This window comes from Neophocaena asiaeorientalis, unplaced genomic scaffold (genome assembly GCF_003031525.2).
Source record: "Neophocaena asiaeorientalis asiaeorientalis breed wild unplaced genomic scaffold, Neophocaena_asiaeorientalis_V1.1 scaffold476, whole genome shotgun sequence".
In the NCBI taxonomy this organism is placed as follows: Eukaryota; Metazoa; Chordata; class Mammalia; order Artiodactyla; family Phocoenidae; genus Neophocaena; species Neophocaena asiaeorientalis.
In genome coordinates this window covers 8,133,282-8,156,935 of record NW_020172178.1, presented here as the reverse complement: position 1 = coordinate 8,156,935, position 23,654 = coordinate 8,133,282, and the positions used below count along the sequence as shown (strand labels likewise).

At 46.3% G+C, this 23,654-nt stretch overlaps 1 protein-coding gene across 1 annotated transcript in view; it reads left to right on the top strand.

Annotated features, from left to right (window-relative positions):
• Positions 1-23,654, top strand: part of MOK (MOK protein kinase) — a 38,321-nt gene that overhangs the window by 11,599 nt on the left and 3,068 nt on the right. Inside the window, exons 2-9 of the mRNA XM_024759270.1 lie at positions 5,848-5,962; positions 12,669-12,758; positions 14,171-14,241; positions 17,863-17,941; positions 18,071-18,119; positions 20,188-20,366; positions 22,039-22,140; positions 23,146-23,319. Coding sequence (XP_024615038.1) covers positions 5,848-5,962; positions 12,669-12,758; positions 14,171-14,241; positions 17,863-17,941; positions 18,071-18,119; positions 20,188-20,366; positions 22,039-22,140; positions 23,146-23,319 — 859 coding nt within the window. The remainder of the gene's footprint in view (positions 1-5,847; positions 5,963-12,668; positions 12,759-14,170; positions 14,242-17,862; positions 17,942-18,070; positions 18,120-20,187; positions 20,367-22,038; positions 22,141-23,145; positions 23,320-23,654) is intronic.

The following is a 23,654-nucleotide window of genomic DNA, read 5'->3' as shown; positions in this document are numbered from 1 at the left end:
GTTTGGTTCGGTAACAATTTATGTCAGTATTTTTATAGAATCAAAGTTGCAAGGTACTTCACATAATGTTGTTCCATGCTCTCCTTCCTAGTGTGCATATCACCTTCTGTTTTATAAATAGATGCATCAACTAGCAACTTTTTCTCTTTAAATAAAACAAAATTAAGGAAAAATGATCGTAGCTTTGTGATAAATTCAAGCAGTGAAAGGTTTTAAATTAGTCTCAGGACCCTTCCTTACTGGGCAGAGTCCGTCCTGGTTAACATTTTCTTAGATGTACGTCCATAAATTTTCTGTGCATATTGTGTGTGGGTGTGTGTGTGTATATGTAGGTATTTGTTCTAAAATTAGATGTGATTATATTAGATATGCTGTACTGTAGCCTCTTAGGATGACGCTTCAGTGAAGATGTTTGAACATAGATCTTTGAGTAATTCATGTTTATCAGTGGTGTACATTGATTGGGTTAAAGGGTGCCATTTAAATTTTAAAGTCTACCTTGTTTTTTTTTAAGTATAATTGACCTACAACACTATGCTAGTTCCAGATGCACAGCATAGTGATTCAGTGTTTCTGCACATTACAAAATGATCACCATTTTTATGAGTTTATGAATACTTTTACGTCCTTTTGTGTTTTCACTGTGTTTGGTAATTCAGGTCACAATTTTCCACACTACAGCAAGTCATTAATTGGTCACAGCCTTCTTTATTGAAGGTTCCTGACCTTGTTTTAGTGATTTGGTTTGAATTACTTAATCTCTCAGGGAGAGTGGGAATTACAAGCTGAATCCTCTTCCTTTTAAACTCTAGTTGAGGGTTATACTCACTAATTAACCTCCCTCAATTCTTTTCACCCCTCCACTGGTGAAGCCCCATCATTCGGACGCTTATCACCTGCCTTGATTAAAATCTTTAGAAGCAATGTTTGAATACAAATATTTGGATTTGGGTGTGACAGGTTTAGAATTTCACAAAAAATGAATCTGAACTCCATTTTCACGCTTTAAATAAGGCTTAAATTCCACTTAAACAAGCCTTGGTTTGGTAAAAATGAATAGAATCTTAATATGAACGGACCTATTTATCCTCCTTGTTCTATCTACCCTGTTTTAAAAAGTATTAATTTTATTAGGTCTTGACCCTTGAGTTTGTCTTTTATTATTATTTTTTTAATATTTACTTGTTTGGCCGCACTGGGTATTAGTTGCGGCATGCAGGATCTAGTTCCCTAACCAGAGATTGAACCTGGGCACCTTGCATGGGGGGCACGGAGTCTTAACCACTGGACCACAAGGGAAGTCCCTCTCTACCCTTGTCATATACCTATGTTATTTGAACTTTTCTTTGTCCTTGCGTCTGGGTGATTTTTTGGTTGGTTTGTTTTTTAGTGATTGTTTACTCTCTCTATTCCCATTGATGTGGGGCAGGGTTTTTTTTTTGCTAGCATAGCTCTATATCCTTCACAGCTAGCATAGCTCTATATCCTTCACAGCTTTGTGTTGTGCTTTGTGTTCATCTTAATGTTTCTTATCTAACAGTAAAGGCCTGTGAAAATATGCGACATCCTGTTGGAGAGAATAGGAAGATACTTTTCCTAAGTAAGTGTTTTCTCATAGGGGTGTTTCTCTTTTTCTCTCCCCTGCCTTTCATCCTTGTTACACCCAGACCCTTTGTCTATTGGAAGAGCCATGGAGGAAACAAGTAATTCTTTATCCCCCGCGGCTATCTCCAGGGCCTTGGGTTCCATTTATTGCTGGCTGGTCATGATGGTCTGGAGCCAGCTTGGAATGCTGGCGCACACTTGGAGTTTGTATTTAAACCACTTTAAAATGCAGAGTTGGGAATTCCCTGGTGGTCCAGTGGTCAGGACTCGGCACTTTCACTGCTGTGGCCCGGGTTCAATCCCTGGTCCGTGACTAAGATCCTGCAAGCTGTGGGGCTTGGCCTAAATAAATAAAGTGCAGAGTTGACTTTTTTTTTTTAAAGCAAGTCTGCATGTATATGTATTCGTATGATCACTACCGTCCTTTTTTCACTTAGTATTAAATTATGGGTGAACAATTTCTTATATTGTTATATGTTATTTGAAAGCATCATTTAAAAAAATTTATTTTATTGAAGTATAGTTGATTTACAATGTTGTGTTGATTTTTACTGTACAGCAAAGTGATTCAGTTATACATGTATATTCTTTTTTTTTTTGGTGGGGGTGCGCGGGCCTCTCTCCGTTGTGGCCTCTTCCGTTGCGGAGCACAGGCTCCGGACGCGCAGGCTCAGCGGCCGTGGCTCACGGGCCCAGCCGCTCCGCGGCATGTGGGATCTTCCCGGACCGGGGCACGAACCCGTGTCCCCTGCATCGGCAGGCGGACTCTCAACCACTGTGCCACCAGGGAAGCCCTGTGTAAAGCTTTAAGAATTATTTTCTTCAAACCTTCTCTTCAGGAGTTGTTGGGCATCTACCATATGCACAGCAGTTACAGGTTCTTCTTTCTTCCTGTGACAGTTACTACAGACTGGTAGTGGTATACGGTATTTTGAATGGTAATAACATGGTTAGATGCTGTTTTTGGGGAAAAGTAGTTTTTCCAATTTCTACAAATATGTGATTACAAATAGGATTTTCTTTTTTTGCATGGCCTGAAGCTAGTATATATGAAAATGTACACTGAAATTGTTATTTTTTAGTAAGATTAAAAAGCGGCATTAGGGGGCTTCCCTGGTGGCGCAGTGGTTGAGAGTCTGCCTGCTGATGCAGGGGACACGGGTTCGTGCCCCGGTCCGGGAAGATCCCACATGCCGCGGAGCGGCTGGGCCCGTGAGCCACAACTACTAAGCCTGCGCGTCCAGAGCCTGTGCTCCACAACAAGAGAGGCCACGATAGTGAGAGGCCCGCGCACCGCGATGAAGAGTGGCCCCCACTTGCCACAACTGGAGAAAGGCCTTGCACAGAAACGAAGACCCAGCACAGCCAAAAATAAATAAATAAATAAAAATTAAAAATGAATATCTGCTAAAAAAAAGAAAAAAAAATTGGCATTAGGGACTTCCCTGGTGGCTCAGTGGTTAAGAATCCGCCTGCCAATGCAGGGGACACGGGTTTGAGCCTTGGTCTGGGACGATCCCACATACCGCGGAGCAACTAAGGCCGTGCACCACAACTACTGAGCCTGCGCTCTAGAGCCCGTGCTCTGCAACAAGAGAAACCACCGCAATAAGAAGCCCGCGCACTGCAACAAAGAGTAGCCCCTGCTCGCCGCAACTAGAGAAAGCCTGCACGCAGCAACGAAGACCCAACACAGCCAAAAAAGAAGAAAAAAAAAGCAGCATTAAAATCAATATTACCTATATATGAATTTTTATAAGAGTAATACCATACCAAGTACCCTGTATCAGCAAAACTGGTTAATGTAGGTATTAAACTGTAATGAACCATTGGGAAAACAATTTGCCTCAGGCCCTGAGCTTCCCTGCGTGTTCTTGCTGGGTGTGCCAGATGGCAAGGGCTATTCATCTTGTTTACTGCTTGTTGAAAAAGTGCTGGGCCATTGGCCCTAGATTCCTCTCCTGTAAAGCAATCCACTGCGTGTGCAGGTGTCACCTGGGCCCATCCTGTCACCCCTGTGGGACTTCGGGGCAACGGGAACCAATGCTAATATGCTGATGCTCATATATGTTGCTGTACCATGAGAAATGAAGTCCTTTGTCGCTGACCCAAGAGGCTGTGTCTTCTGCCAGCATCCATGAAACAGTGGCAGGCTAAGATAGTAACTTACAAGTGGGATAAAATCTCAGACAAATATAAACAAGTGAAATCTTGCAAATACAAATTCTGAAAAGTCTACTGTTCTATATGTTTTGTAAATTATGACATTTATTTATATATTAGTATTTTAGGATAATGCTTACTAGGTGCTGTAATGGTTAAACCCCCAATTCTCATGGCCTTTATACCAGAAAGGTATTTCTCTTGTTCGTGTGAATGTCCTACGTGGGTATTCCTGGTTGAGAGTCTTTCCTGGTGGCTTTTCCACCATCTTTATGTCATGGCTTCCAAGGTCTCCTGGAGGTCATTTCTGTTCTGGCTCGTCACAAGGGGGCATTGACAGGGAGGATCCTGGAGGAGGTTTTGCCCTTTTCTTTTAACTTTGCATCACGGAAACTTTTAAGCGTGCCAGAAGTAGAGAAATTAGTAGAGTGAATGCTCTTGTGTATCTCTTACCTAGTTTCAACAGTGATCGACATTTTGTCATTTTTACCCCCATCACTTTTTTTTCCTGGAGTCTTTATTTTTTATTGTTGTTTTTTAAATAAAATAGTACTTTCATTATGGAATATACCTGACTTAGATGGTGAAATACCTGCAACCTTATCCCTCAGAGCAGCCACAAACTGGTGCGTGCGTGCGTGTGTGTGTGTGTGTGTGTGTGTGTGTATTGCCTTTAAGGACATTATTTTTAAGGATCTGTGTCATTCTTTCAAATATATTCAATACACCCCATTATATAGATAAACCGTATTTAATTTATACAGTTTTCTGTTTGGGGGCATTAGTTTTTCCCTATTAAGTAATGTTACGCTAACATTCTCATCTCACATATACTTGAGCAAGTATGTTTTGCAGGATAAGTTGTAGAATTCGAATTGCTGGGTCAAAGGATATACACATCTAAAATATTTAATAGATATTGTCAAACTGCCCTCCAAAATGACTATACCAGTTTATACTTCCGGCAGAAGTGAATGGGAATGTATAGACTTTTAAAGCAAATCTAAACATAGTATCATTTCATCCTAAAACAGTTTAGTACTTCTTGCTAACGGATAAGGACTTTTAAAATCTTTAAACATATCATTTCTAAAAAACATTATTCTAAAAACAGTTGTGCCTTTTTTCTGTTGGTTTGTTCAAATCAGAATTCACACAAGGTGTTAAAAATGTGCTCTGTCTAAAAGAGGTGTTGTCTAAAAGAGGTGTTGAAGGGGAGGCCCTCCTTTGGAGCGGGACAGTTTTAAAAGCCTGCTCTGTGTTGATGTCGGTTTGGGACCCAAAGGTGATGGGCTCCTTTTGGTCCAAGTTTGTTTAATAGGTTTCTGACCTGTTTGCTTCTGGTCAGTTCCACACTCAAGGTTCTTTTCTAAACATTCTTCTCAAGCCTGTCTTATTTCTTTGGGGCCTTGCTGCTTTGCTTCTCTGTCTCAATCTGCAGGAGCCCCCTTCCTCTCTGAGGCAAGCGCCTGGGTTGGGTGGGGAGTGGCTGCCTTCCCGTGACCTTGGTGCAAGGCTGACTAGGTTGTTTGTCAAGTCTCACAGCTGCTTTCTGTCAAGATTTTTTTGGTTTTATCCTCCTATTATTTGGGCTGCGGAAGCTTTTCCAACCCAAAGAGACTCTTGCTTTCTGGGCTTTTCTCGTTGCTTCCATTTCTGCTTGGAAAGTAGCTGTTTTCTCCTGAGCTCACTTTTGTCCTGAGATCTCTTGCCCAGGCAGTCAGTAGTGTTCAACGCACTGTCATTCTGACTCTTCCCGCCACTTTCCCTGGGCCGACAGGCTCAGTGGATGCTTGGTCTGCGAGCATCTCGTAGGGGAGCTGAGTCTTTCCTCGCTGGTCAGGATTCAGGTCATGTGGTTCCCCGCTGCACGACGGGGAGCAGAGACTGCGTGTTGCCAGCATACAACGCAGTCTCTCTTGAAATGAGGGAAACACTGAACCTTAGAAAACATAGGCGAAGTATCCTCAATGTATTGCCGTTGGATAATTTTACAGATAAAGACGTCTACTATCTGGAAGTGAGTACAAAACAGATGCATAAATAAACTTTTATTTTTATAATTGTTTTCATTTATAGACTATAAAGCAATTGGCAAAATAGGAGAGGGAACGTTTTCTGAGGTTGTGAAGATGCAGAACCTGAGAGATGGAAACTATTATGCATGTAAACAAATGAAACAGCACTTTGAAAGGTAGGCAACGTGAGACCTATTTGAGACTAAATACAGACACAGGTTTTGGTTTTTGTTTTTTTTGAATTTTATTTTTTTATAAAGCAGGTTCTTATTAGTTATCCATTTTATACATATTAGTGTGTACGTGTCAATCCCAACCTCCCAGTTCATCCCACCACCACCACCACCCCTGCCACTTTCCCCCCTTGGTGTCCATACGTTTGTTCTCTATATCTGCAGACACAGGTTTAAATCGATGAGAGCAACTTAATGGGGAAATTGTATTCATGTGATAACATGTCATATCAGAGTTCTTTGGGCAGTGAGGATTATAGGCTAATTTTATATTATCGTACTGGAGTTTGTTCATGTCCAAGTTTACTACAATATCAATGATTGATGTTCACAAAGAATTTAAGCGGTAGAAGTATGCCTCACTGTAAACAGTTTATATGTTCCTAAGAGTTGTGTGTATGTTGGATTTTTATCATTGAAACCTTAGATTTCAGACATTGGAGATCCGGGGACTTCCCTGGTAGCCCAGTGGTTAGGACTCTGCCCTTCCAATGCAGGGGGTGCGGGTTCGATCCCTGGTCGGGGAACTAGGATCCCACATGCCATGTGGTCAAAAAAAAAAAAAAAAGAAAAGAAAACAAAAAGTTAAAAAGAAAGATATTAGAGGTCCTTGTGATTTAATTAGTTGTAAATCAGTTACTATTGAATATATTGAAAAATAAGTTTCAGATAGGGTTAGAGAAATGTATTCCCTGGGAGTGACCAGTTGCAGTTTGTGGAGAGGGCAACTCTCCGGTTCTAGATCAGCCCCTTTGAGACTGCTGGGGCTCCTCCCACAGAGCAGCCTCCTAAAGTGCTTGAGCTTACAGCTTCTTCACATGTGTCACACTAAGGAGTCCAAGACCAGATGTGTTTAGGAAACTGTCAGAATAATGAAGTAAACGATGGCTTCACTGCAACTGTTAAACTTTTCAATAAAAAGGTTTGGGGCTTCCCTGGTGGCGCAGTGGTTGAGAGTCTGCCTGCCGAGGCAGGGGACACGGGTTCGTGCCCCGGTCCGAGAAGATCCCATATGCCGCGGAGCAGCTGGGCCCGCTGAGCCTGTGTATCCGGAGCCTGTGCTCCGCAACGGGAGAGGCCACAGCAGTGAGAGGCCCGCGTACCGCAAAAAAAAAAAAAAAAATGGGGAAAAAAAAAAAAAAGGTTTGAAACTCTGGTTCCAATTTTTTTTTTTTTAATCTCAAAGGAATTGAAACCTCTAAATATCTAAAGCAAAGTTTTTTAAAAACACAGTAATTGCCCTACATTGATGTAGAGCCTTCCAAAGTGTTTTGGGGTATAGACCTTGATTTCAAACTCTTAGTATGAAAGATAGTTTTTCAGATCAGGAAGGAGTATAGGCCAGTTAACCGTGTCAGGGAGTATGGAGAACAGTAATGTCATCCTCGTGACATCCCCAGACAGTAGGCGTAATCACGTGAGGAAAGGTGGTTAGTGATGTGAAGTTACTAGAGAGTTGTCACTCTAGGTCACTAGGTGGGCAGAGCCAGGCCAAAGCATATGGTGTTTACCTACCACTGCCAAGACTCTGAAGTCACTGGGGCTTCTGCTTTTCCTCTCTTCTATCATGGCTTCCTCTGTGTATTCTGAATTCTTTGTACTTTATCTCCCACCTCCCCCCCACCCACATTCCGTCTTTACCTTTAAAGTACTCGTGGTAGAGAATTTGGCGCACAGTGTTCTGATGATCCCATATCCAAAGAGCAGACTGCCTGAATCAGCCGCCTTGGAGAAATGCTCCACAAACCCAGCAGAGCCGAGAAGGGGCTTTGAGCGGCAGGTGTGATGCATCTGTGCCGTCGGAGAGGCCCGGATCCCTGTCCCTCCTGCTGTCGGGCTCAGGGGTAGATGTACTTGCAGACAGCAGGACTTGCCAGGTGCTATTTTAGTGAAGAGATAAATACAAAAGTGGACCGGACATACGGCCTGCAGACTTTAGGTGCTCCTGGGATTGTTGCTGTGTCAGAACGATGCACAGTCCAGTTCGCTCTGTTGAGCCAGCCGTCAAGGAGAGGCCATGCTGGGTCACCGATGTGCCTTCAGGAAGGTAGAGAGATCTGTAACATTCTAGAAATGTTCCCATGAAAGAAGACTAGAATGCCTTGAGGGCAATTCCCTGGGGAGGCGGAAACACTCAGTTTATCTGGAAAAGTACCTTCGGGTAACCTGAATCCCTGGGGAGAATGTGGAGTTACCTGAGGGACGTGGTTTCCTAGCAGTGAAGCATGTCCTGGATCCATCAGGTCCCCGATGCTGGAAGTGCCTCGTCCTCCCGAGCCTTGGCTTCCTGTCGTGTGACGCTGGAGGACTGACCAAGGCAGTGAGGAGACAGGAGCTGGCGACGTGGGGCACGTGATAGACATTTAGTAGATGGTGGCCTGCATTACAGGACGTGTGATTGTTTGTCATATTTCAGAAACAATTCATTGTCTTCATTTTAAAAGTGGTTGATTAGGACACATATTTTTCTTTTAAAATCCCATAATAAGTAAAGATATTTAAAAATAAAAGACCACGGAATCAGTGATACTTTACTTTTTTTTTCAAAGTTTGTGTGTGTGTGTTGCGGGGGGAGTTATTGTCAACCATTGTCACATATTTCCTTTACTTAAAAGGAAATGCACTTTGAGCTGGTGGTGGCCTGTGGCCCTTTGATGTCCAGAATCAGTGACGGAGTCTCCAGCTTAGGCTTATAGGTGTCTGCTAGCCTGTGTAATCTAAACCCACGGGGAATTGGATTTTGGGCTTCCTCTTGTGAGTTCTCATTTGCTCTTGATACACATGTCCAAAACTATAGGCGATTATAATCCGGTGCTATCATTATTTGAGAATTGTTCCAGCTAAAATTGAGCCCGCTCTGGCCGTGGGGAGCATTTTCATGTTGGCTCCTATGTTCCTTTGACATCACCCAGCATTTTCTTTTTTTTTTTTAACACTTCTTTACTTTTTTGGTACTACAAGATTCTCTAAGCTCATCTTGTATTTTCCCTGCCCCTAGAATCTTCCATTTCTCAAAGGAGTTTTGGTCCCTTTTATCGGAGAAAGGTATCTAGAAAATCAGACCCTGGCACCAGGTACGCTCATTGCTCCTGCAATGTCAGCACGTCTGGGTCCTCTGAGCAGACAGAGCTAGTGTGTATGTATACTAACCCATGTGTGCACCTCGCTCTCTCCCTCTTCATTCAAATAACCATGAGTGCATACTGATGTAAATAAATGGCCGAATGAATAAACAAATTGGGATGAAGGGAAAATTCTTCCTTACAGAAGAATTCTAATTCATAAATACAGAGGAATGAGGGAAATGGAAAATCATCATTAGAATACATAGTAATCATTTCTGCAGGCAAGATAAACTGATGAATGCTAAAATTAGTAAGGTGAAACTTTAAAGAGAACAGAATTTCTGGGACTTCCCTGGTGGTCTGGTGGTTAAGACTCTGATCTTCCACTGCAGGGGCCACGGGTTCGATCCCTGGTCAGGGAGCTGAGATCCTGCATGCCCTGTGTTGTGGCCAAAAAAAGTTTAAATAAATAAATAGAACGGAATTTCTGCACAGCCTCGAGTGATCTCCTCCCAAATATTTATTAATTACTGTGGTGGTTTTAACTTATATCCACAAATTGTTTGATATTCCTTCCTCCAGGAGGTGGGGCTTAATTTCCTTCCATTTGACTGTGGACTGGACTTGCTGACTTGCTGATAAAGAATAGAAAATAGAAAGGGAAAGATAGTAACTTTACAATGAGAGACCTGGTAGATACCAGCTTAACTAAATGATTAAGATTAACATCATCAGTAATAAGACATATTGATATCATGTACCTTCTGATAAAGCGGCACGGGAAGAGCATGTCGCCTCCATGGTGTTCTTTCCCACGGATCCATAATCTCGGCTGAATTATGAGAATACATCAGAAGAGACCAAATTGAGGGGCATTCTACAAAATACCTGCCCAGTACTCCTCAAAACTGTGAAGATAACGAAAAACAAAGACAGACTGTGGAGCTGTCACAGAGTGGAGGTGACTGAGGGGACATGACATCTTAATTGCAGTGTGGTCTCCTGGATCCTGGAAGAGAAAAAGACATTAATGGAAGAACTGGGGAAATCCAAATAAAGTGTCTACTGTAGTTAATAGATTTGTACCAATGTTAATTTTTAGTTTTGATAAATGTTATGTAAGATGTTAACATTAGGGGAAGCCAGGTGAAGGGGACTTCCTTTACTGTTGTTGCAACTCTTCTGTTAGTCTAAAATAATTTCAAAATCAAAAGTAAAAAGCAAATCAAAACAGGACTTCCCTGGTGGCACAGTGGTTAAGAATCTGCTAATTCAGGGGACACGGGTTCGAGCCCTGCTAATTCAGGGGACACGGGTTCGAGCCCTGGTCTGGGAAGATCCCACATGCCGCGGAGCAACTAAGCCCGTGCGCCACAACTACTGAGTCCGCGTGCCTAGAGCCCGTGCTCCGCAACAAGAGAAGCCACTACAATGACAAGCCCGCGCACCGCAACAAAGAGTAGCCCCACTCGCCGCAACTAGAGAAAGCCTGCTCGCAGCAACGAAGACCCAACACAGCCAAAAATAAATAAATAAACTTATATAAAAAAATCAAAACAAACAGAAAATGACCATAGAGGATCTGGAATGAGTCATATTGCACATAGCTTCTAACGTTGAAAAGGGTATTGCTGTTATTTCTGATTTACAGGAAGAAATGACTTTATAGTTTCTAGAAGAAAGTTCTAGAAGAAAGACAACTGCTTTTGGTGTCATTTCTAGGAATATTATTGCTAATAATTTATTGGATGGTCCAGTGTCACTGATCCTTGATCCACAAGTTTTATGCTGTTCTTTGGTTTTACTTTTGTTTTTCAACTGTGAAAATAATATCTCTAGCTTTTAGAGTTCCAGAGTATCTATCATCACTATAAAACAGTTTAATCTTATTCACTTGAAGAATAATTTTAGGTTCCTTTAAAAATCCATTTCTGCTCTGCTTATCGTTGCCTAACTGAACCCTCACATTCACCTCGTGCCGCTGTGTGGGTGATGTGAGAAACAAGAGTCAGTAACGGGAAAAGCACGCTGAGTCACACAGGCCGGAGGAGCTTGGTTTTGGAGCCTCTGACCCCACCTCCTCCCAGAAATTGATGGCTTTTGCAGTAATCTTTGCTCATATGAAGTCCGGGTAAGGTATAATAAACCAGTTCATTAATACTGTGTCAGGAGGCATGCTTTCAGCTCCTGAGGACCGTTTTCCTCAGTGGCTCAAAGTCTTAGTTCGGAGATAATGAAGTTAGTTACTTGTGTAAGGTCTGCAACATGACCAAGTTGTTTTTCTTGTTTTGTTTTTTTTTAATAAATTTCTCTTTTTCTTTCTTTATATTTTGGCTGTGTTGGGTCTTCATTGCTATGTGCAGGCTTTGTCTAGTTGCGGTGAGCGGGGGCTACTCATCGTTGCAGTGTGCGGGCTTCTCATTGCGGTGGCTTCTCTTGTTGCACAGCACTGGCTCTAGGCGCATGGGCTTCAGTAGTTGTGGCATGTGGGCTCCACTAGCTGTGGCTTGCGGGCTCTAGAGCGCAGGCTCAGTAGTTGTGGCTCACAGGCTTAGTTGCTCCGTGGCATGTGGGATCTTCCTGGACCAGGGATCGAACCCGTGTCCCCTGCATTGGCAGGCAGATTCTTAACCACTGCGCCACCAGGGAAGCCCCTGTGATTTTTCTTTAATCTATACCTCCACCCAGTCTCCTTCCCCACTTGGTTATTATTATACAATTCTTTTTTTTAAGTATTTATTTATGTATTTGGCTGCATCGGGTCTTAGTTGGCGGCACGCAGGATCTTCGTTGCAGTGTGCAGGATTTTTTAGTTGTGGCATGTGGGATCTAGTTCCCTGCCCAGGAATCAAACCCCAGGCCCCCTGCATTGGGAGTGCAGAGTCTTACCCACTGTACCACCAGGGAAGTCCCTAGAAATTCATATTGAATGGAATCTCGCAGTCTGTGCTCTTGTGTCCAGCCCCTTCAGCACAGCAGAAAGTCCTTGAGATTCATCCATACTGTCGTACCGGTAGTTCATGCCTTTTTACTGCTGAGTAGTATTTATTCCAATCTATGACTACAGAACAACTTGTTTATCTGGTCTCCTGTTGAGGAACTTCTGGGTTTCTGGTTTTGGACTGCTCTGAATAAATCTGCTATATAACTTTACACAAGACTTCTTGTGGTTATATGTTTTCATTTTTTAAACTTAATTAATTTTATTTATTTTTGGCTGTGTTGGGTCTTTGTTGCTGCGCACGGGCTTTCTGTAGTTGCGGCGAGCAGGGGCTACTCTTCATTGTGGTGCGTGGGCTTCTCATTGTGGTGGCTTCTCTCATTGTGGAGCACGGGCTCTAGGCGCGTGGCTTCAGTAGTTGTGGCTCACGGGCTTAGTTTTTCCATGGCATGTGGGATCTTCCCGGACAAGGGCTCGAACCCGTGCCCCTTGCATTGGGAGGTGGATTCCTAACCACTGCGCCACCAGGGAAGCCTGAGTGTTTCTTTCTTAAATGTTTAAAATAATTCACCAGGGGGGCTTGAAGTTGACCTGAAGTTGACCTGAATTATAAATTAGTTTTTTATTTTTACCTACACCATAGTATTGATCAAGTGAACAATCTACGAGAGATACAAGCACTGAGGCACCTGAATCCACACCCAAACATTCTTACCTTGCACGAAGTGGTTTTGTAAGTATATTTGGGGCTTTAAACGTTATCTAAATTTGATGATAATTACTAAATCTCTTTTTAAGAAAGAAAACCATGGTAGGCATTTTAAATATTTGCTTTGTAGCTCAGAGAATAATAATTTTTATTTTACCTTAAGTCACTTACTTATTTGGACCAGTGTCTGTATCTGAGTCCTAACGTGGAAAGGCCTTCATTTCAGTGACTCCACCTCATAAAAGCAAACAACATTCAAATGGTTCCTCTCCTGTAGCAGCTGGGCTTCTGTGTAGACGGTGGTGGCCCTGGGCATCCGAGTGTGAGTTGTGACCTACTGGGAGAGGCCCTGTCGTCCTCTTTCAGGAGCTGCGCTTTATTGCTGCCACTTGCCATCTCTGTGTGGTCTCATGCGGCCTTCCTTACTAGAACTGACGTAATTTCAGGGGACTTTTAATTTCTCTTCTAATTATAGAGTAGCTTCCGTAAGGTTTACCTGTTGATCAAGAAGGCAGAGCACAGCTTGTCTGGAGGGGCTTGTCTGCCAGGGGCTGGGGCTGGGGTCCTGGCCTGGAGCTCTGAGAAGGCGCCCCTCGGCAGGAAGCCTGGCCTGTACAACCAGCCGAGAAACAGCAGCCTCTGACCCTTAAAGTGCAGGAGATTTTAATCAGGAGGCTGAACAGTTCTAAACTCAAAATGCAATGTCTCGTCATGGCTGTGTGGCGTCCTGGCCCGCGTGCTCTGAGCCGTCAGTTGGGGCCAGATCCGGAGCCCGCGGTCTGCGTGTGGCGGTCACAGCACTGCCTGTGCTGAGGGCGCTTCATGTGCACTCCGCAAAGCACTTCTGTGCGCGGTTGCACGTGGGCCTCCTGACAGTCCTGAGTGACAGCGGGGACCCCTTCCAGCCCCACCAGAGGCGCCTGGAGCAGGGTCCGGGGGTGACACTGCAGGGGTGTGATGTGACTCACCTTCCTCCTTTTTGCCTCGGCTGGATTTTTGGTTTTGCTCCCTGCACTGGGATTATCCCGATCACATGGAAGTAATTTAGGAAAATTAAAACTAAATTTGCAGCCACAGAGCATGAATCAAATCCTACTTTCTTTGTTTTGCTTCTACAACTCCTCAAACCTCATTTCTTCTTTCTGCTGACAGTTAACTTTTCAATTTTCAAGACACTTCTCTTTAAAAATTGTGGGGAGGGGGGCTTTTAGAAGTTTTGCCTGAAGTAGAGTTTTACTATTATTTAAATTATTTTTGCCTGAAACGTTGATTAAAAATCAAAACTTCTGCTGTTTCAATCATTACACTTTGGTCTTTGTCTGATGTAGGAGTGCTTTGTGTTTATCAGAAGTGTTTACAAATGAATTAAATATTTGATTGTTTTTTCTGATGAAGACAAGAAAAAAAACGTTTTAAAAGCCTGCTTTCTTCTTCAGTGACAGAAAATCTGGTTCTCTTGCACTAATATGTGAACTTATGGACATGAATATTTATGAACTAATACGAGGTACGTAGAATAATCTCAAAGCTAATCTAAGGTCTTTTAGAGCTTGTAGTTCCCATATATTTGTTTTAGTTCTCAAAATCATTTGTGCGGTAGTTTCATCTAAATATACGGCACTGGGCTGCACACGCACAGCACTCATGGGAGGTGTTTTTCTGGCAGTCTTGTCTGCTCAGAACTCAGCTGCAAACGAGCAAAGCCACGAGGCGTTCAGACCGGCTGGGTGACGTGGTGAGGAGGGCGCAGAGGGCGGCGGCAGCTCAGCCCTTCCTCAAGCCCGTCCCCTTCTAGCATCTTTCCCGGCTCTGCTGCTGCTCGACATTCTACTTCTCATTGCGGTGGCTTCTCTTGTTGCGGAGCATGAGCTCTAGGCGTGCGGGCTTCAGTAGTTGCAACGTGCAGGCTCAGTAGTTGTGGCACACGGGCTTAGTTGCTCTGCGGCACGTGGGATCTTCCCAGACCAGGGCTCGAACCCGTGTCCCCTGCCTCGGCAGGCGGATTCTTAACCGCTGCGCCGCCAGGGAAGCCCATCCTGTTACTTTTAATGCAGGTGCTTCTGGGAAGGGCCGTTCCAGTTTGGCTGTGTTGACGCAGCTTGGATGTCCCACGTCAACCCACTGGGTAGAGCATGCCCAGTGCTGTGTGCATTTCATGATGGTCGGTCCTGGTTAGGCTCTTTGAGCCTTAGTCCTTGTCTATCAAATGGGGATAATCGTAGTGCCTGACTCTTAGGGTCGTGAGGAGTAATAATATGTGTGGGGTGTTCGGCGCGGTGCTGGCTTGCATAGCCTTCAATCAAGGTCAGCTGCTGTCATTACCATCATCGTCGTTATGACTTTACAGTTTATAGTGTGCTTGCTCTGTGTTCCTGCATTTGCTCTTCCCATTTCTGTGAGCGCAACTCCATTATAGAGGTGAGGCAATTGAACTTCCAAGAACTTACAGCACTTGCCTGAGACGAGCCAGCTTCAAAGAGCAGAACTGGGAGGACCCCTCCTGGAATTTTGTCTTGCTGAGAGAGGGGTGCTGGTGATGGCTCCAGCTCCATGCTGAGCCTGACACCCCACCTGCTACCCTGTAACTTCTCTCAGAACAGTGTGCCATCAGGCAAGGCTCTCCTTTGGAAAACACCGATGGCAAACACGTGCTCACGCGGTGCTGCAGGGCATAGCCTCTGGGCCCAAGTGTAGACTGTGGGCATTTGGCTGTGCCGTGGTGGAGCCAGAATGCACCCCCAAGCCTGACCAGGAAAGCTAGGCGCAGGCCTGGGTACAGGGTCTCTTGTGAGAAGGCAGTGTGCTGGGTACTCTGTTACAGCGCTGGCCACGCTGGAGGCCCTCTTCCTTCTGTTAGTACTGACAGCCAATGCCATAGCTAATCACGGTGTTCACTTCAGAGTTTTTACGTTGCTGGTATTGTATATGACATTTTTTAGTACCTTCTTAATGAGAATATTGGGTAAAAATTAACTTGGGAAAATTAATTTGGTCGGGAGAGGCAAAAGAGAGAAGTACTGTTTGCAGTCTGCGGGCGTTCAGTACAGGGTCACACCAGGAACTTCAGCGTGGTTTATTGATTGTACTATGTGTATTTGTTTCAAGATGTTTGTGAGCAAGCATCTGGTGGGAACCAGGTGCAGTCTTGGGCCTGGCGAGTTAGGATCTTGTTTTGGGAAAATAGCGTGAAAGTCAGTGGTCAGTCCCCTCCTTGTCAAGGGTGTGGACTCCGATGGTTCAGACCAGTGGCCCACATGGTTCATGAGGGCATCTCTGTCCGCCTGGAGCCCCCGTGTGCAGGCAGGCGCTCTCACGGAGGACAGGGGAGGGAGTCGTGGGCTTGCCCCACGGCTGTGAATGGGGGGAGCAGGGGAGGCCCAGGAGAAAAGGAAGGGCAGGCATCCCAAGAGTCCTCCGCCACTGGGGACTGAAGGCAGCCAAAAATGCAGATTCCTGGCCCACCTGCCTGGATTTGTGATTCACTGGGTCTAGGTTTGGGCCTTGGAATCTACTTTTTCAAAGCTCCCTAGGTGCTTATGAAGATTGGATGGATCAGACTTTTCCTAAAAGAGTCCACGTTTTCTGAGTTCAAGTTCAGATGACTGTAATAGCAGTTGTACACTATAAGATGTGGACGTGTGGACATGGCTGGGAAGGGTGCTTCTAGGAACAGAGCAGCGTGAGTACAGGATGCAGCAGGAGAGCTTTGGGGGTGCGCAGAAATGTCCCCGAGTGAATGTGGCTGGAGCCTTCTATAAACAAGCAGGATGTGATGGGGTGCAGTTCCTAAGGGGAGGGACCAGGCCTGGCGGCCCACTCTGAGAACTTGCTGGAAAGGCAGCTTCTGGGGCCCCGCCGCAGACCTACTGAACCAGGTGTGCCGGGGCTGATGATGGGGCATTCTGTATCTTCACAAGCCCCCGGGGACTCGGGTGCTCCTGGGTCCTGAGAGCCCTGTGCTGGGAGGGAGTCTGCCAAGGGGTGTCTGGAGAGCCGGGCTAGTCAGTGGGCAGCGAGACCCCCTGCCCGATGAGGGCCAAGCCCCACGAAGGTTCGTCCAGCCTCGCATGTGACAGAGAATAGAAATTTTACTTTCTTTTCACCTTTATATAGATAATAATTTGATAAAATTCCTCAAGTGGGGGGAAGCTGACAAAGTCTTAGTTTTAATTCTTTCAATTTAAATTCTGGAAAACTGATGATAAATTACGTGAAACAGAATAAAAAGATTATAGTATGCCATGGAAAAACTTCATTGCACTTAGACGCTTTGTAATTTAAATTACTTTCTATTATTAACATAAACAGTCTTGTTATGCGAGAAAAAGAATACATTAATTTTTCGACAGAAACTGCAAGCTTAGGATGAAAAATGTCTAGAGGGATATGTGCTCACGGAGGGAGGGGAAAGTGGTTTTCTGAGTTGTTAGGTGAGAGTGGGTATTTTGCAGATTTAAAACCTAATGGCTTAGAAACACATACGTCTGATAGTAAAATCAAGTAAAATGTGACACCTTGGAGAACAAGGGCAGCTCTGATGCTGGAGTGTGGTATTAAGAGTTTTGGAGCATCCTGAAAGCTGCAGGAGGGGAGCAGGTGTAGATTACAGGCTGCTGCAGGGCGCTGTCAGCCGGCGCCCAGTGACCGCTTCCTTCTGTGAGAGAGGAACGTGGGGCTGTGCACGTGAGAGCAGCCATTGGTCTTCTTGGGTTAAGAAAACGTAATCCATCCCCTTAAAGACGGAGATCTCCACGTAGCCAGGAAGCCGAGGAAAAGCCTGGATTTGAGCTCATAATCAGCGTGAAGGAGGGTGCCCTGGAGGCCCACCCGAGGCTGTGTTAGGACCTCCATACCGAGCTGCCCTTGCGGTGATCCCTCAGCACTGTCCTGACTGCAATCAGAAGGCCTGGCGCTCTGTGATTTTAAATGAAATCATGCCAGTATGTAGAATTCTAAATGGCATATTTTGTAGATAGACTCCATATTTCCTAGAACTACTCCAGGTTATTTTCACTGAGGAAGTTAGATTTTCACACATTGCTAAATAAAAATGGATTCCATCTTTCGTTTCAAGAAAGGGGATACGGATCATTGGTAACCATATCTGGCTATTTCCTTGATTACACAGGGAGAAGACACCCATTATCAGAAAAAAAAATTATGCACTATATGTACCAGTTGTGTAAATCCCTTGATCACATGCACAGGTAGGCACTTGGAGACTTGGCAGCTTTCAAGTTAATAAAATGTATTACCGTTCATTAAGAATATAGTATAAAAGGATTTGAATGAATGAGGCACAATTAATTCTATCCTTCCTTTTATATTGAATGCAGAAATGGAATATTTCACAGAGATGTAAAACCAGAAAATATATTAATAAAGGTAAGAACTTTTATATGAAAAATTGATATCAGAAGAAAGGTAGAATATAAAAGCTTTTCCCTGGATATGTTTTCAGTCCCAGTAGATACCATGTTTGTTATAACATGTTTGGTTCTTGCCTTCCAGTTTGGGGAAAAATGGTTAATTTAATAAATGCCATCCACATAACTGTACATCTGGAAGAAGGCACCCTTCTTATACTATATACAAAATAAATTCCGCCTAAATTATCATGCTAAACACTAAATATAAAAGTGGAAGAGGCAGGATTTGAGCTCTGATATGTCTCACTTGAAAGCCCTTCAAGTATGCCTGTGTACAATTTGCTCTGTTTGGGCATATGTGTACACCCACGAATCCATCATCCCAGTCAACTTCACAAACAAATCCAAAACCCCTGAAAGCCCCCTCTTGCCCTTTGGTAATCCTTGCCCCCTGTCCCTCGTCCCCAGGCAAAGACGAGCTAGAACGTTCTATAAATGGAATTACATAGCATGTACTCTTCCTTGGTCTGGCTTTCACTCGGCATCGCTATGTTGAGAGGTTCATCCACATTGTAGTGTGTGTGCCACACCTTTTGAAACTGTCCCACAGTTCTTGGATGTTTGGTTTTGTTTTTGACGTTCCTCTATGGCTTTGCATTTTGGTTTGGGAAGTTTCTATTGGCATATCTGCAAGCTCACTGATTCTTTCCTTGGCTGTGTTGAGTCTATCAAAGTCTTTTAAAATTTTTGTTACAGTGTTTTTTGTTTGTTTGTTTTTAATTTTTAAAATTTTTTGCTGCGTTGGGTCTTTGTTGCTGCATGCCGGCTTTTTCCAGTTGTGGCGGGCGGGGGCTACTCTTCGTTGTGGTGCGCGGGCTTCTCATTGTGGTGTCTTCTTTTTTTTTAATAAGTTAATTTACTTATTTTTGGCTGTGTTGGGTCTTTGTTGCTGTACGCGGGCTTTCTCTAGCTGTGGCGAGTGGGGTCTACTCTTCGTTGCGGTGCGTGGGCTTCTCATTGCGGTGGCTTCTTTTGTTGCGGAGCACGGGCTCTAGGCACGTGGGCTCAGCAGTTGTGGCTCACGGGCTCAGTTGCTCCACGGCATGTGGGGTCTTCCTGGACCAGGGCTTGAACCCATGTCCCCTGCATTGGCAGGTGGATTCTTAACCGCTGTGCCACCAGGCAAGTCCCTGTTACAGTGTTTTTTATTTCTAGTGTTTCCTTTTGATGTTTTCTTAGAGTTTCCATCTCTCTGCTTACGTTTCCCATCTGAACTTGCATGCTGTCTTCTTTTTCCATTAGAGCCCTTAACAAATTAATCATAGTTATTATAAATTTCCTGTCTGGGAATTCTAAAATTCTAAAACCTGCACCATATCTGAGTCTGGTTTTGATGCATGCTTTGTCTCTTCAGACTGTTTTTTCTTGCCTTTTAATATGCCTTGTAATTTTTGTTGAACGTATCGGGGAATGGGAACAGAGGTAAAAGGCTGTCAGGGTAGGTTTCTTGGTAATCTGGCTAAGAGAACTGCTGTTTAATGTTTGCTCTGGCTGTAGGTGCCAGAGGCTTCAAATTTATCGATGGCATGAATTTTATTACTTGAATGTGAGAGGTAGAGAAGATGGAAGAAACACCTTGAAACCTGTTTCCCTGGGCTGTCTGACTTCCTTCAAGGATCCCATGTGGTGTAGGCCAGGCCTCCAGCCTCCCCGCAATGGGAACCAAGCTTCCAGAACCACTGGACGCGGTGGGGAGTTTGAGGCATAACAGGGTGTGTGACCAGGGTGTATAGTTCATCTGTAGACTTACGCTGCGACTTAAAAATTTCCGAAACCTGTAGAGATTTTGAAATGTCTGTTAAACATAGCCAGAATATTCGTAAATGTGTTCCACTGAAGAGAAATACCGCTTCCTCACCTGCTACAGGCTATTTCAGATGCTTATAAAGCCAGTACTTTACGTTCTACAAGCTAGTTTAGGTGCTAGGAATTTTCCCGTTGGTGCATAAATATTTGAAATGGTTTGTATTACGATCGCTGCTTGATGAGATGTTATTTGTCCCTGCTTCTCTCCCCCCCTGCAGCAGGATGTCCTGAAATTAGGGGACTTTGGGTCCTGCCGGAGTATCTATTCCAAGCAGCCGTACACGGAATACATCTCCACCCGCTGGTACCGGGCCCCAGAGTGTCTCCTCACTGATGGCTTCTATACCTACAAGATGGACCTGTGGAGCGCGGGCTGCGTGCTCTATGAGATGGCCAGGTGGTGCCCGAGTTGCGGCTGCTGCTGGGCTAGGGGGGCTGCGTCAGGGTCCTGAGGCCGGTCCACGCGGGGCTCGGCCGTCCAGTGGCTTCGTGCCAGTCCCTCCCTCTGCGGTGCCGAGTTTACAGTCCTGGTGTCATGGTGGTTTTTTAACTCGACAGGAAAGGTGTCAAGCGCTTGTCCTTGCTTTCTGGGCGTGGAGGAAAGAACACTGTCAGTTACTTCTTTCCCCCTGGCCCGCCCTGGCCCTGGGTCAGTGCGCCTCTCCATTTGGTCTCATCAGCGACAGGACTGATGAAGCCAAGTGAAGGAACAGAGTCGAGGCGTGCTTACTGCCACCTCGTGGGGCCTGCCATGGGGGCGGGGTGCGAGCGGTGCCCCCCGGTCTACCCTCAGAGTGCAGTCGCTCGGGTGGGGTGCTCTGGCCCCGGGAGTGAGGGTGAGCTGGATGGAATCCAGGAAGCCCCAGCCCTAACCGTCCTCCCCTCCCCCAGCCTTTGTGCTTTACCGCTGGGCGCAGCAGGGCCAGGGCAGAGGCCCGGGAAGGGAGGAGGGCCTGTCCCGTCCACTGGCGGCGGGGGCACTGGGTGGAAGAAGCCCCGGGAGGAGGTGGGGCGGCACCTGCTCGTAGTGGGTCATGCAGGACGGGTGGGTGGGTTTAACCTCGGAGTGTCGCACGTCAGGATGGTACAGCCCAGCACAGGCAGGACCCGGGTTGTCCAGTCCCGCCTGCTCAACTGACCCCTTGATAAATACAGATGTTTGGGCCCTTCGGGACACGCCTTCTGATTCTAGATCATTCGTATTGATAAGTGACTGTTATTTTTGGAAAGGAGAGTGGTGATTTCACTGATACTAAAGTACCAACAAATGATCTTTTCTCCCGTGCTAAAATCCCTGAGTCAGATTGGAGGGATGTCAGAGGCGCTGGTGCTGGCGGCATCCACTCAGGGCATTGGGCAGCCCACGCTGAGCCTCGCTGACTGCACTCTGTGCCCGGCCTGCCACACCTCAGAGGCGTCCAGCTCCTCTCCTCCCTGAATAGAAGTCATCTTACCATCAGAGCTACGTTTTTTTGTTTGTTTGTTTTGTTTGGTTTTTTTTGCGGTACGCGGGCCTCTCACCACTGTGGCCTCTCCTGTTGCGGAGCACAGGCTTCGGACGCGCAGGCTCAGCGGCCATGGCTCACGGGCCCAGCCGCTCCGCGGCATGTGGGATCTTCCCAGACCGGGGCAGGAACCCGCGTCCCCTGCATCGGCAGGCGGACTCTCAACCACTGCGCCACCAGGGAAGCCCAGAGCTACGTTTTTAAAATCTTCTTTGTGGCCTGTAATGTGTATGGGTCTAAAATCTGTTATACACAATTCCCAAATCCATGACTGCTCCAAAACCCAAACGCTCCTTGGACCTCATTTGTCTACACAGCCCGACCTGACCCAGCCTGAACTTTTGTCAGTTAAACTCCCCGGGCCGTAAGGAGGCTCTGGGGGCTTTCACCTCTCAGCCGGCAGAGGCACCTGCTGTGCAGATACGGGAGTGTGGCCCTGTCCCTTAGAAAGACACCGACCCGTAGGGACAGTAGGAGGAGGAAGGCCCAAGCATGGGCGGGGGGGCTGGAGGTCCCTCTGCTGGGAGGCCGCCGCCCTGACCGCAGCCCTGGCCACCCGCCCAGCCTGCAGCCCCTCTTCCCCGGAGCCAACGAGTTGGACCAGATCTCGAGGATCCACGACGTCATTGGCACACCTACTGGGAAGACCATCACCAAGTTCAAACGGTAAGTGCAGCCCACAGGCCGCCCCACCACCGCGGACCCGCCCTGCCTCTGTCGCCCCCAGGGGCCTCTTCACAGTCCCACGAGCCCAGCACGCGGGTTTTGTCCCGGGAATGTTCACTCAGGCCACAGAGGTCTTTGGGTGGGAAAGGCTCCCCAGTACAGGCTGCACGCACAGACCCTGCAGAGCCGGCAGCTTGGCCACCCTGACCCCTCGAGGGGGACTCGGGGGCGTGGGCAGCACCCAGCAGCTCCCAGAACCCTAGGGAGGTAAGGAGATGACAGCCATGCTGGATTCTTTTTCTTTTTCTTTTTTCTTTTTTTTTTTTTCCCAGTACGCGGGCCTCTCACTGTTGTGGCCTCTCCCGTTGCGGAGCACAGGCTCTGGACGCGCAGGCTCAGTGGCCATGGCTCATGGGCCCAGCCGCTCCGCGACATGTGGGATCTTCCCGGACCGGGGCACGAACCCGTGTCCCCTGCACTGGCAGGCGGACTCTCAACCACTGAGCCACCAGGGAAGCCCTTCTTTTTCTTTTTTAAAACTTTATTTCATTCTTTTCTGGTGGGAATGTGGTATTAGTCTTCTCAAGAAAAAGTTTTCTTACACTTACAGCGTAACAGATTTCACGACCTCCCACCCTTTTTAAAAAAACAGACTTAATTTTTTTAGAGCGGTTTTAGGTTCACAGAAGAACTGAGAGGAAGGTACAAAGATTTCCTATCTGCCGCCCGGCCCCACGCAGTGCACAGCCTCCCGGCCACCAGCACCGGCCCCGGGGTGGCATGTCTGCTGTCGTCAAACCTGTGCTGACACGTTGTTCTCACCCAAAGTCCACGGTTTCCACGAGGATCTTGTATTCTATGGGCTTTATGCCCCCCTGCCCCCTGCCCTTTTTAGATTGTAAGCTGTTACCTGCAGTGCAGGTCCCTGTAGGGTCGTGATGCTGGACCGGCCATGTGCTCTAAATGACGGCGTGATCGTTTATTATCATTGGGCTTTCAATACAGGTCGAGAGCTATGAGTTTTGATTTTACTTTTAAAAAGGGATCAGGAATACCTCTACTGACAGCCAGTTTGTCCCCGCAATGCCTCTCCCTCCTGCATGCAATGGTGGCCTATGATCCCGATGAGAGAATCACTGCCCACCAGGCCCTGCAGCACCCCTACTTCCAAGAACAGAGGTAGGCGCCCTGCTGGGTTCCCGTGGGGCACGCGGATGGGTGGCTGGTTCCCGGGAACAGTGCCGGTCCCTCTGGGAACACGCACCTTGCTCCTTTCTGGTATCTTCCCCCAAAAGGAGGCGATTAGTGGCATCACGGCAGGGTGGAAGGAGGGTCTGTGGCTGCTTTGCGGTTGATGCCAAGGCTGTGGTGTTAAGCCCCGGAGGGTCACGTGGCACACAGCGGGGGGAGCCGGCTGAGCTCGCTCGCTGTGAGGTTCCAGGGCGCGTGCGTTGGGTGACACCTGCCATTGGAAGTACCTGCCCTGAGGGCTTCGGACTCCACCCCTCTGTCCC